The sequence below is a fragment of the Cynocephalus volans genome, chromosome 13 (assembly GCF_027409185.1).
Source record: "Cynocephalus volans isolate mCynVol1 chromosome 13, mCynVol1.pri, whole genome shotgun sequence".
NCBI lineage: Eukaryota > Metazoa > Chordata > Mammalia > Dermoptera > Cynocephalidae > Cynocephalus > Cynocephalus volans.
In genome coordinates this window covers 5,240,101-5,253,566 of record NC_084472.1, presented here as the reverse complement: position 1 = coordinate 5,253,566, position 13,466 = coordinate 5,240,101, and the positions used below count along the sequence as shown (strand labels likewise).

The 13,466-nt window shown below is 36.6% G+C and overlaps 1 protein-coding gene across 7 annotated transcripts in view; it reads right to left on the bottom strand.

Annotated features, from left to right (window-relative positions):
• Positions 1-13,466, bottom strand: part of TWSG1 (twisted gastrulation BMP signaling modulator 1) — an 81,279-nt gene that overhangs the window by 29,849 nt on the left and 37,964 nt on the right. For 5 of the 7 annotated variants that reach the window (XM_063077361.1, XM_063077360.1, XM_063077359.1 and 2 more), the window contains exons 4-5: positions 6,343-6,609; positions 4,093-4,203 (exon numbers count right to left, since the gene is read on the bottom strand). In XM_063077361.1, coding sequence (XP_062933431.1) covers positions 4,093-4,203; positions 6,343-6,609 — 378 coding nt within the window. Of the gene's footprint in view, positions 1-2,611; positions 4,204-6,342; positions 6,610-13,466 lie in introns of those variants that run through there. The other 2 variants (XM_063077362.1, XM_063077365.1) reach the window with 2 other exon arrangements.

The window sequence follows — 13,466 nt, the reverse complement described above, 5'->3', positions numbered from 1 at the left end:
ATGGAACTGGGAGGGTGGGCAACATGATTGTTTTTGCTGGAGAGATACTCTGGAAGCGACTGCGTCTAACTTCAGTGGCTACCTTCAGTCCAATGAGGGAATTTCTGTCACCCTGACTGGCAGGGGTCTGCAGTTTCCCAGGCTTCATTCTGTGAGTCACGGCACAGACTCCGGGGACTTCCCATCACTACTGGGAGAGGGCAGAAACCTTTTTTCTCTTTCCTTAAGGAGAATTCTTACCTCAAAAGCCAAATCCTGGAGTTGTTGCTAACACCATGTTTCAAGCACAAACTTTAAAATAAAAGGAGGTAAAATGAATTTGCTTTTAATTGGTTAGGAAAAAACTAAAAGGCCAGAGAGCCCCAGTTCCTCCCACCATGAGCTCATGGTGGTGTCTGTGTGGCTCACAGAACTCTGTGCTAGGCTGGAGCGCTCCATGTCCCCCTGCCTTCTCAGGCTTGGTGGTTTCCCCTCCCAGCCCTGCACCCCAGCTTCACCCTCCTCTGACTCTCCGCTCCACATGCCCAGCTGCCTTCTGGACACCCTGAGCGAAAGAACAACATTCCCAATCAAAGGTTCTGTCTTTCCTTGAAACTCATCCTACCTCCCAAATTCCTCAGCTCCATCTTAAGTTGCTCGGGCATTCTCCTGCCTTCCCTTCTTGAGGCCCCCCCAGTGACCAGGTGGTTCAGATGTGGATTCTGTGACATGATGCTAACTCCATCATGAGAGCATAGCCTATGGCATAATTCTAATAGTGACATTATCCCGTGAGAATCGCTTTGGGACAGCTGGGAAGGTCTTTTCCCACCTTGATCTTTTCCTAACTCCCAACCATTAGATAGTTGTTGTGAAGGTGGGTGGCATCGTAAGGCCGCAGAACAAGAACGGTTCAGTATTCATTTCAAAGATTCCCCCACACCGGAATAAAGCATGTGAAAAAGCAGACAGCAAACTGTTTAAAGATCCCTCATTCCAACAGCACCTTCAGGGACATCCGGAGAGAACAGGACATGCTTTGCTAACCTCTTAAACACTAACTCCACTAGACAGAAATGTCAAACTTATTTCAGTGTTCCACGCTGAGGTTAACGAAAAACATGACTCACACTCATTTCAATTTTTTATTAAAATATTTTCTTGTTTATAGGGACGACCAAAGAAAAAATACACAATTTTATATGTTGTAGATCACATAAACTACAATAAACATAGACTCTTGGGAATGCGCAATAGATTTTTAAAGTCTTCAAAGAAGATTTCATAAAAACAAATCTTTAAAATGTGGTTTGTTTATATTAACCTCATTTTTCAGAAGAGTTTTAGTTTCTTTTCTTCATTTTGATGTTACTCTGATTTATAAATCATTGTTCAAATATTCTGACATATCAATTTTGTTTTCTGAAACATTAGAAATCATATTTCTAAATGAAGACCTCTCTTTTATAGCATCCTATGTAAACAAAGACTAGATTTTATTTAAATTATTATTTTATTTGGTGCCGCTATTATGAGTACACTTTCAGTAATAAGTAAATGTTATAGGTAATAAAAAAAAACAACAGAAAAACCTGCTAGCAAACACATATCTTACTATAGGAAAGAACCCTTTTATATATGACTTTTATAATGCCCACTGATTTAAAATCTAGTGTTTTTGATCTGGTTATAAAGAAGGTAACAACCTAATATTTGATTAAAAAAGAAAAAAAGAATTTTTACCAAAGATTCAATATAGAAGTGAATGTGCTTAGAATGGTAATGCTTCTAAATTTTAATGAAGCTACTGGCTTCTCAAATGTTACATTTTCAATTTGGAAAAGTATTATTACTCAAAACCTGAAATACATTATAGAACTGGAAATGAAATCTGTAGGCAAACTCTTTCTTTTAATCTGTTCATAAATCGGAAAAATTAAGCAAAATTTAAATATGAAAGATCATTACATCTAGTGATCATTTCCAGTGGGAGAAACGGAGGTAAGAAAAATCAGTTAAAACAATGTGATTTAAGAAATTATCCTCCCAATGTAGAGGGTGGAAAAGAAATATTACATTTTAAAATTTAATAATGAAGACCCACAAAAGATACAGTTTAAATGTGTCTGTTGTCATCATTAAGAAAACATTAAGCATGTTGCCAATAAACACAAAAACATTCCTCCACTCATAGGTATGAAATTACTTTGAAAACAACAAAGTTGAAATGGAGCAGTTGGCTGCAGATTCCTTTAAACTTTTCCCTCTCTTAAGTTCAAGAGAACCCTCAGATTTATAGGTATTAAAGCTAAGGGAAGAAAGGGGAGCTAAAATGTTTTCAAGGCACTTTTAAACAGAGGCATTCTAGGTAAAAGTAAGAAAAGGATACCCCAATGTTTTCCTACCAACGAAATAAATCCATGAGCTAATTCTCAAGTTTTTAAAAGGGTAAAGTACCTTGAATATTTATTAGTTATCTGAACGAACAGAAAAGGTATTAAGACTTTACATTTTATAATAGTTAATCATAATATTACAAATGATTTTGTAATTAACTACTGTTCAAATAATGAATAATATAAAATGTATCTAACAGCATTATCTATTAATTATATACTAAAATATGTAGATGTATAAAGAGGTATTACTAAAAAGTTACTTATAATTCAAATACGCACTAGAGAAATTAGTAATTTTGAGTCTCTGTAATATAAATATGTTCTAGATTCACACTTGAAGATTCAGATTTGTAGTCTGTGAAGGGCACATAGTATGTAAGCTTATCTTTATTGAAACATTGTATTAAAAACTGACTAAATATTCTGTAGTGTATTTGAGTGAAAGCCATTTTCAACAGAGATTCTTTTCTTAAATTTCATAATCTTAACCTCTCATAATATGATTATGCTCATTCAGTAGGAACATGAGGTCCAGATATAAACTTAAATGAAAGATTACAAAATAACAAAAATAATGAGTGTGAATAGTTTTAAATTTCTTTCCCATAATTCCCAGCATTTCAGCCTTCCCTGGTCAAACCCATAAATTCTCTTCTTCAATTCCCCTCTGATCGATCACTCACCTGTCCTGGCTGAGACTGGGCAGGCTCATTCGCGCTTGGAGTACAGCCTTACCCTTCAGCTAGGCCGTTTCACTGCAGGCACAAGCTGGTGCTCTAAGTGGAGTCTGATAGGCAGTTGTTCCCCAACCCTAGTGCTCTCTAAGCTGGTACCTTAAGTCACAGAAATGCTTTATCTTGCTAACTATTTACCCCAGCAGTGTATTTAATGCAGTTTCATAGGTGTGCCCTGAAATTTGTGGTAAAAATTCTTCATCACTACCTATGTCAGTACTTTGGGCAGGTGGAATGGAAGAGAACGAGAAACTTTCCCTAAAGCTTTGTTAGCTTATTATGGGATGGATTTTCAGATGTAAGAATTTTCAATTAGAGAATTTAGAAAACATTTATTTTCTAAATGCTTTTACACATAAAAAGCTATAAAATTTAAGCTACTTATGGTGATTTCTATGTGAGTTTTCAGAGACATATCTGAATATCTACCCTATTTATAAAACAGATGAACAAACAGTACAAGGCACAGTGAAGAATGACATACGACTATGAAAACTCAGTGTCTTAGGAGTAGCACATGAAGAAATCATAATTCACGCTAACATTCTTCTGCTAATACTTTGAAAACAAAAAGCTTTTGAAATGCTAGAAGAAAAAACATCAGGCTTTATGTTAAAACCCTCAGATCATTCAAGGAATTCTCTGTGTACCTGCTTCTCATATGACCAAAGTTGTACATGTAGTCACATGAAAGGGCTTTTTGCTAGCGGGCAATGAAGTTAGTAAGAGCAATTATAATCATACAATTTAACACATTACTGGATATGTCATACTTTAAAAGTAACTCATTCCAAATTCTTTACATCTTCTTAACTTGCTGGCATCATGATACAACCAGAAGACGCACAGAATAGCTTTTCATACCTTTCTTTTTGACTAAATTGCTTTGGTTTGCATTTCTTTTCCTTTTTAGAACATGCAGTTCATACATTTGACAGTTTTACTACCATAGTCAATACATTCTGGACCAATGCACTCACAGCAGGCATTGTGAAACCAGCGATATTTGGATGCCCCCATGGACTCACAGGATATCTTACACTGATGTATGGACATGCAGTCATCGAAATAAACCACAGTACACATGTGTTCTGAAAAACAAAACATTAAGATTTCAGAGCAAGAAAGAGGAAAAACTAGAAATGTTTTAATACCCAGTTGAATATTATTAATTGTTATTTATCTTAGTTCTCTCATTGCCGGTCTGCACAGCACAAAATGATAAGGTATAGGAAAAATGTTATTCATTTGTTAATTATGTAGAGAAGCAAGCCAGACTCTTCTACTCCAGCTGAAGAAAGGAAAAGGATTCCTTAGTGTCTTTAATCAGATGTCAAAGTTGATCTGAAGGTTAGATTATTGAGCTTAAAAATGTTACTATGCTACAAAGCTGTGCTTTTTAAACGAGGCATTTCTGATAATATTTACTTTGAAGAGAGAATCCTCTAGCCAAAAGAAGTTTGAAAAATACCGTTGCAAAGTCACACTGAGAATTTATAATAAAATAAACAAACTTAAGTAATTCAAATGATGCAAAGTGATTAGCAATGCTTGGCACAAATCAGCATTAACTATTAGAAAATATACTTCTTCATAGTGATTTCTAGTCCTGCTTTCCAACAAACATTTTTCATGTTTCAATTTTTAGTTCTCCTAGGGGCTAACCCCATATGACTTACCTAGCTAGGGTACATGAAATAAATAAAAATCATTAATAGGCAGTACATGATCAAAGGCTGATGTTTTTACAGAGCCATTTGTTGAACTGACGAATCACTGAGGGTCTGAATAGTAGGGAAGGCTTAATGGAAACTCAGGAAGTGGACACAGCACTAGTCCAGGCAGACCAGAGGGACTGGCAGTAAGGCAAGGGAAGCATCCCACTCTCCAAGTGACTGTGACAGTACTAAATTCACTTCATCTATTTATTCAACAAATACTTGTTGAACACCTATGACGGGACAGCCATTAAGGACTCCAAGAATAATCAGAGAATCCAAGGAACTAAGTAGAAGGACAGAAGATGGTGGACCTGTAAGTTAAAAACAGACAACAAGCAGAACCACCAGTGAAGGGAGGAGGAGTAGAAAGTAACTATTTCTCTTTGGGGGAAGGGGTGCCTGGGGAAGGCGTCAAGGAGAAACTTTAGCTCTGCCTTACAGGATAGTTGGCATTTCCAGGAATTAGCTTTCTGATAATTATTTCATGAATTTAGGTAACGTTTGAGCAAAATTTATGAATTATTATTTAATATCTATAATTATTTACATTTTAATAATGGGGAAAAGGGTAGCAAAACATCTTATTATTATCACATTCCATATATTTCTGATGTTTTCCAAAACTTAGAATTTGTTTTATAAAGTACTTTAACCTAAAAGGAAATAAAAATTCTTACTCTGTCATTTAAAAAAAGCTGTTTTGCTTTTACTATTAATGTCTGAAGTACATACTACTTTGTATAGGTAGGTTATAAACAATAAAGGGTACAAGTTACAGTATTATACAAATTCATCTCATATTTTGAGAAATAACTGTAATTTTCATAATTACCTTATTCTCCTACAGTAATATTATGTGGTGCCTTTTATTGGAAAATATCAAAGACTTTATAAAAGTTACATACCCTTTCCATTCCAAAATTATGATGTGACCTATCCTCACTAATACATGTTCTTTAATATGCTTCGCATATTTGTATGAGTCATTCTCTGATGTAGTTCCCCTTATGACCGGCAGCCCCCATTTGCAGAGAACTGGCTGAGGTCAGTTTATACCTGGAAATGAGATGTCTGTAATACCAACTTGCTCATAAAGAAATTTAGCTGATGACCTTGGCAGCATTGGTAGTGCCAATGCTGTTATAAAAACCTGACTTCATGGGACACGAAACATTACCTGACAATAAGAAATACTGCATTAGGTAAGCAGCAGCACTGCTGCTATCTTATAAAAAGAATAATTGAAGCCTAACACAAATAAATACCACAATTATCGATTTTCCAATATAGCCTACACTGCCAGGAGTATGAAGGAGCTCTGACAATATACTGACATGCCCCCTCATTTAGTCAAGGATCAGTGTTATTGAAATCTAGAATTTATGTAAGACTATATAAATTCAAAACCAAAAAGCTGCTCCAAAAGATCATCTTAATGTAAGTGTCACAGACCACATGAGCAAACCAAATGAGGAGGCGGAGCAGAAAAAGTCAACTGTCGACAGTTACCTTTGTCACTGGAATAAGGCGCGTGAACATTATTGCTGGGAACAGACACATTTTGGTGGTGTGGCTGGTTCACAGTTTCTAAAAATGAAACCAGGTTCTCATGATGTGAAAGTTCTTCTGCAACAGGGAAGGAAACAATGTTCCAGTTCAGCTGGGTGTCTCCCTCTGTGAGTGCCCGGAAGAGAGAGGGGATGGGCTCGTGCAGCTCCTCCACTGTGCTCTTTGAAGTTGGAGGTGTGTCACTGTAATTTCGAGGATTACACATTCCTGGGGAGGGGGTGGCAAAGAGAATAAAAGTTTATTTTTCTCACTGACTGCACCATCATGAGATTTTGTGAGCTACTGCCCTGCACTCAAAGCTCCAACATAATATTAAAATTGTATGACTGCTAACATTATGTGTAGATATCTTCCTAGCTGTTTTTGCTGAGAGGGCCTAGAAGTGATAATGCCCCACCCAGAGGCTTTGAGCACCCAAGTGCACAAATACCTACCACTAACAGGAACCAGAATCCCTTGGAGAAAAGACTGAGTCCGGGGCTGGGTCAGGGGAAGTACAAAATGAGCCTGAAATAGTTTTTTGTGCCAGAAAGTAAGGAAGTGTTCAATGAATTATGGGACATGTTGAAAAGACACGGGAAGCTCCCACTGGTCAAATTGAGAATTAGAGCATTAAAATAATAATGGATTACCACCTGTGAATAAAATAAGAATTGATGAGTCCTTATAAATAAATGAATAAATAAATGGAGGAGAAGGTGAAAGCTCTTCCACAGCAACTGATAAATGCAAAAGGAAGGAAGGAAACAGAAAATCACCACTTGGCACTGTCACAGAGGTGTCTGATTCAGACAGGAATCCTTGATGGTTGCTAAGGCTGATGGGTGGAGATTCGATGAGGAACATATTGGTGTATTTTTAGTAAACTCTCCACAAAATACTATCAGTTACAAAAGGGTTAGTGGTGACTTTAATGTGGAGAAATCTGGCAGACACCAACATGATCAGGAAGTGAAGGTTAACATCACCAGTGATGGGGACAGGTTGATGTTGTGTGTCACCTGACATAAGGCACATAGCATTTCAGTGATGATGTTGCCAAGAATGTGTGACTTAAGTCTAGCCATAAGTCAACATGAGGTAGGTTGAGGTTGAAGATCATTCTACACAATGTAAGGTCTGTACTCTTTAAAACTGTCAAGGGAAAGACTAAGGGACTATTTCAGATTTATTGAGTCTGAAGAGACATGACAACTAAATGCATCACATTTTCCCAGACAGGATCCTGCACCAGAAAGGAACAAGAGATACCACTGAGACAGCTGGTGACATCTGAATGGGGTTTGCAGCTGCGGTAGCAGTGTTTCCCTTGATTTGGTGAGTTGTATGCTAGTTATGTAGAAGAATGTCCTTGTTGTTGAAAAACATCAACTGCAGTGTTTAGTGGTGATGGGACATCGTGTGTGAAGCTTGCTTTCTAAAGATTAAAAAAACAAAAACGAATGATTGTGTGTGAGTGTGTGTTGGGGGGTTACTGAGCAATGGAGCAAATGTGATGATAAAATATTAGTAACAGGAATCTGAGTAAGGGAATACGGGAGTCTTTTTACCCTTCTAGCAAGATTTCTCTAGGTCTAAAATTATTTCAGAATAAATTATTTTTTAAAATATCTTTCTTTTTCTTTTGTCACCTACTTGAAGTTCAAAAAATAATTTCAAAAGGAGAAAATGGCAGGAGAGAATGGAAACAGTGAGCAGAGAAAACTTTTTCAAGGAATTTTGCTACAAAGGGTAGAGCTGGACAAGTGTTCAACTAGCCCCAGTCTTCAGTCTATCCTAGCAGAGCAGAGCTACCCCTAAGAGCAGATTCGTGAGCTAATTAACTGATTGTTGTTTTAAGCCACTGTGTTTTGGCGTAAATCATTTAGTAGCAATAGTAACTGGAACAGAGACCTCTGGGTTTCCTTTTGTGAACATTATCTTTAAATGCTAAGTTATGTTTCATTTTTGTTTAGCATCTACTAGGTCTAACATGGAATTTCACTTCTTCCCAGATTAAAAATTTAAAAAGTTAAACCAAATTTATAAATTCCTATATTTTATAAATTCAAAGAGGAGAAAAACTCATCTCATCTGTTTTCCACACTTTGTTGGTTTAAGGAGCATGACAAGAGCTGAAGAGGAAAACAAAGTTGGGCATGGTCTTTGTAAAATTTTTCAAAACTTAGATTGTATGACAGAGTCATGAATTAAATGATCAGTCTGACTCCTTTACTCATAAAAGAGGAAATAACTCCAGATAAATTAAATGACTTGGCCAACATTCCATAACCTAGGATTAGAGCCAAGATCATGATTCAGCCTCCTGATTTCATGTCCACTGCTGTAATAACCACATTCTACAAATAATCTTTAAGTGGCATTGAAAATCAAATAATGTTTGGAATACTTGTATTATACAAATATACGTGATATATTTTTCTCCTAGATTCTATGATTAATGAAAATTAGTAATCAGAGATGAAAAGGTAAACAACTGAGTCCAAAGGGTAAACTCAACATCTACTGAAGACTTTAAAGAAACTTAAGTGCTCATTATTAGAGATTTCATTACATCAAAACAAAAATTTTTTTGGAGTTTTGTGCACTTAACGAATTTAGGCCAAAAACATTTGTAATCCATATTTCAATATATTGTATTAAAACCAGTAAGCATGAAGTAAATGCTTGCTAGCTAATGTTTTTCCATGGCATAATTGTAAAATTTTCATCTACCTTCTCTTTTTAATCAGGATTATATATCCAAAGAGATCATCGAAGAGACTCATTGGGCATGCTGATTTTGAAGACCCATTTCCTGCCTTTAGCACTCTCCAAACTCTGCATTCTTTCAAGCACAGTGAGCTATGAAATCTGATCTTCCAATGAAGTGTAGAAGTTATCCTGCTCAGGAAAAGAAACCTTTTGAAATTTCTGGAAACTCTTTAGCTGTCCATCCTCATTATGTACAATGGATCGATTTCTGGTTGGAGTTACCAACTACTTGTGGTTTAAATTCAGTTAGTAAAAGCTTTCTGGGAAGCACCTTACCATTGTCCTGAAGTTTATCATTATTAGGGAGCTTTTCTTTAGTTAAACGTATAGGTTGTGTTTGGAGCTGTCATTTATTTTCACGACTATTTTCTTAAGATATTGTTACTATTTTGCATTCTTTCACTACATGGAAATTTAAATACTAATTATATTAAAAATTTTAAAGAAACTAACTCTACAAATGACAGTCAGGGAGGACAAAAACCAGGAAACAAATGGCAACAACCAAAAGGCAAACATTTTCAAATCCTTTAATTTAATTTAATTTAATTTGGCAGCTGGCCAGTAAGGGGATCTGAACCCTTGACCTTGATTCTATAGGGCCACACTCTAACTGAGCTAACCGGCCAGCCCCCTTTTAAAAAACATTTTTTCCCCCAATCCTTTAAGTGACTAGAATTTAGATAGTATTTTCTTTCAGCAAGCCAAAATTCACTGTCATCATGCCCTTGGTCTTGATGACAAATCAAATGACTAAATCAAAAGAATTTTTCTGTTATAATTGATTAATGCTTAATTGTTTTACATATCTGACCTGTCAAGACCACAGGTTTGAAAACTAAGGCTATGTTAAAAGTAGTTTACTTGACACAACCACATTTTAGGGTAGAAAGTCATATTGTCAAAGGACAATATTTCTGATTTCAAGATAAAATACACTTTTCCTTGAACTCCACAAAGTATTGAAAACCATGCTGCATTTCACACAGCATTACCTATAAGGTCTTCTTGCCAAAAGATATTAAACCTGAATCTAATCAAGCTCTTACAGTTAGCTTTAAATTGGTGGAAATACAGAGGGACAGAGGACCAAATTAAAGGATACCACAGGAAACAGTCTAATCCTGAATGTGGGATGTTCTTTAGGTCAACTGATGCAGTTTCTTTAATATGTGAAATGGCATGGGGGAAAAAAAGGAGGCTCACTGTGGAGTAAAGATGCAACAACCAGATGCAATACAAAGACCTTGCTTGGATCACTTTGAACAAGCCAACTATAAAAACACATTTTTTAATGAGACATCTGGAAAAACTTGATCATGAATTGAATTTCAGATTATAACAAGATATTATTGTTAATTTTGTTAGGTGTCATGACGGCATTACGATTAGAAATGTCCCTTTTCGTAGAGATTGACACTGAAGAATGTAGGGGTAAAAATTATTTGCTGTGTATAATTTGCTTTTACTTCAGCAAAGAAAGTAAAAAAAGTGGTAGGTAAAGCAAATGTGGCATATTCTCGGTCATTGTTGAATCTGGGTGATGAGAACATAGGAGTTCATTGTACTCTTCTCTCCACTTCTGTACATATACATATTTTTAAAAGTCTATTTATTAATATTATTTTTTTACATTCTAAGATGTTGTTGCAGAGCAGTTGAGGGGAGGGAGGGCAGGAAGGGGAAAGGAAATAGGGTGGGAGAAGGAGGAAGACAGGGTATAGTTGAGGCCCATGGCACCTCCCTCATTCCTGCAGGGAGACCAGGGGGCTTCCAGTTGTGGCTCAGTCGCTGCTGAGCTGGATGCAGATGTCAGGGGGCTGTGGCTAAAGCCCTTAGCCTCCCACCACCCCGGTTCAGGAGACCAGGGGGCTTCCAGCGGTGGCTTGGTGGTCATCACTGGGCTGGTTGCGCGTGTCAGGGGGTGTGGCCAAGGCCCTCATCCCACCAACCCCCCACCCCAGCTCGGGAGCCCAGGGCACTTCTCTCCACTTCAGTATATTTGAAGATTTTTATAATAAGAAATGAACTGCCATATTTAATTCCTTTATGGACAATTATTTTATTTTTGAACTTTTGTGTTTTCTTGGCATTTCTGTGCTTGGACTTTTCTTTCTTGTGGGCCACATAATAATAAGGTTTCAGTGTATCTTTAAAAATTATTCTGCTATCCTATGGGTCCCAGTTTCTTCTCAGAGACCTCACTTACTGCTTCCATCAGGACCATCTGTCTCCCATGCCTCCTGCACAGCTGTCCTTCCAGAGCTCCCCTTAACTGAACTCCCAGTTAAAGCAATTGTTTCCATCAACCCATGCTTTTCTCTTTCTTGGTTTTCTGCCCTGTTTTGTTTGACTGATCCTCAATTAAACCTTTCAAAAATGGTATGAGAAGTAAACTTTGAGTTCTTACTTGTCTAAAAATGTCTTTATTTTGCATTCATATTTTTGATCAACAATTTGACAGGTCAAAATAACTTTCCCACTGACCACTTAAGGCCCAGTGATACTAATGATGAACAGTCCGACAGCAATGTGGTTTTTATTCTTGTACATGAACTCTTTTAAACTCTTTCTGAAATCTTTTAGAATATCCTTTAACTTGGAAGTTGTAAAATTTTATGAGGATGTGTCTAGATGTAGGTCTTTTTTCATTCATCTTGCTCAGCATTCTGTAGACTCTTTCAATTTAAGGACCCACTGTTTTTTTCCTTGGCTTTGGGAAATTTTCTACAATTATTTCCTTGGTAATTTCTTCCCTCCTATTTATTATTTTTCTAGACTATATTTTTCCTGTTTTATTTCCCATCTGTCTGTTCTGTATTCTATGACATTCCAATAACATTTTTTGGCCCCTTTAAATTTATAATTTTTCCAATTGAATTTTAAATTTGCAAATGCTTTCTTGCTCTGTTGTTTTTCATAATACAGATATGCCATTTTCTCAAATTTTTCTAAAAGATAATCAGTTTTATAAAGATTTTTTTTATTCCTAAAGATTTCCTTCATGATCAGTTGGTCTGCTCTTTACCTTGTTCTTTCTTTCAAGGTACTTGTCCTGTTTTTCTTGCATGTCTGGTCATTAGGTTGAAGACACCTTCCTCCCCTATAGTGTCTGAATGAGGAAGCCTTGACTCTGGGGACCCTATTCCTTTTCAGTTGGTTCCCATCAATTTCTCTAGAGAGAAGTTCTCCAATTTTTTTCCCTAGAGATAAGCCCAGTGTTATTTGGAACTTTTTCTGAAGAATGACGGTGGGGATAAGTTATCAAATCATGCAGTTATTCTACAGACCAGTCTTCAAATAATCTTGCTATTTTCAAATCTATTTCTTACTCCTACACTCCACGAAGCTAAACCTGGAGGCTTTTTGAGGTTTAGCTGGGAAGGTCGCTCCTACTCCTAACACAACTCCCCTTTTATGCAAATTGTTTTGGTGTTTCTTCCACTCTGTAGCAAGCATCTCCATTTTTCCTGTTAGATATCTGATGCAATCTTTTCCTTTTATTTTGGTTTTTAGAATTAATTCCCAATTGTATTCCTTTATTTCATTTTACTGGGCTCTTAAGTGGAAGGGAAGAAAATATGTGAACTTAGACTACCATATTGATCCAGAAGTCACATTTACTTAAAAGAAATGGAAAATGTGATCAGTCATTATCTATTTATCTCTGTCCATCCTTCGGTTTTCTCCCAGATATTTGTATCCAACTTCCTACAGAACATCTCCATTTGAGAATCTTATAGGCCTCTCAAACTCAACTGTCTCACAAGCATCTTCCCCAACACATCTGGGTCTTAGTTCAGTATCCTCTATTTTGGTTCCTCATCACAATTTAGCCAGTCACACAAAACAGAAACCCACAGGTAATTCTTGGCTTCCACCACCCTCAATTCCTACTTTCAAAGTGTCATCAAATCTGGTCAAGTCCAACTTTACTATTTTTCCAAGGAGGCCAGATCTCTTCATGTCGTAAACCAAGCCCCCATCAAGTTTTGACTGGACTTGAAAACACTGTAGTTTGATGGATTTTAAACTCTGTCTTCTACTCTCTTTAGAAACTCTAGCTCCTTTAAAACACACATTATTGAATATTATACCTCCTTTTGGCTATTATCTTTATACACTCAGGCACTTTTCCCTCATTCACTAATAACTTCTGTATCTGATCACTACCTCATTTCTACCACTAGACCTATTGTCATTCTTGACAATTTCAATATTCACACTGAATATCCACTCAAAAGCCTGGCCTTCCAGTTCCTACACCTCCTTAATGATACTGATTTTTAAATCTACCCCACCTCAGTCAT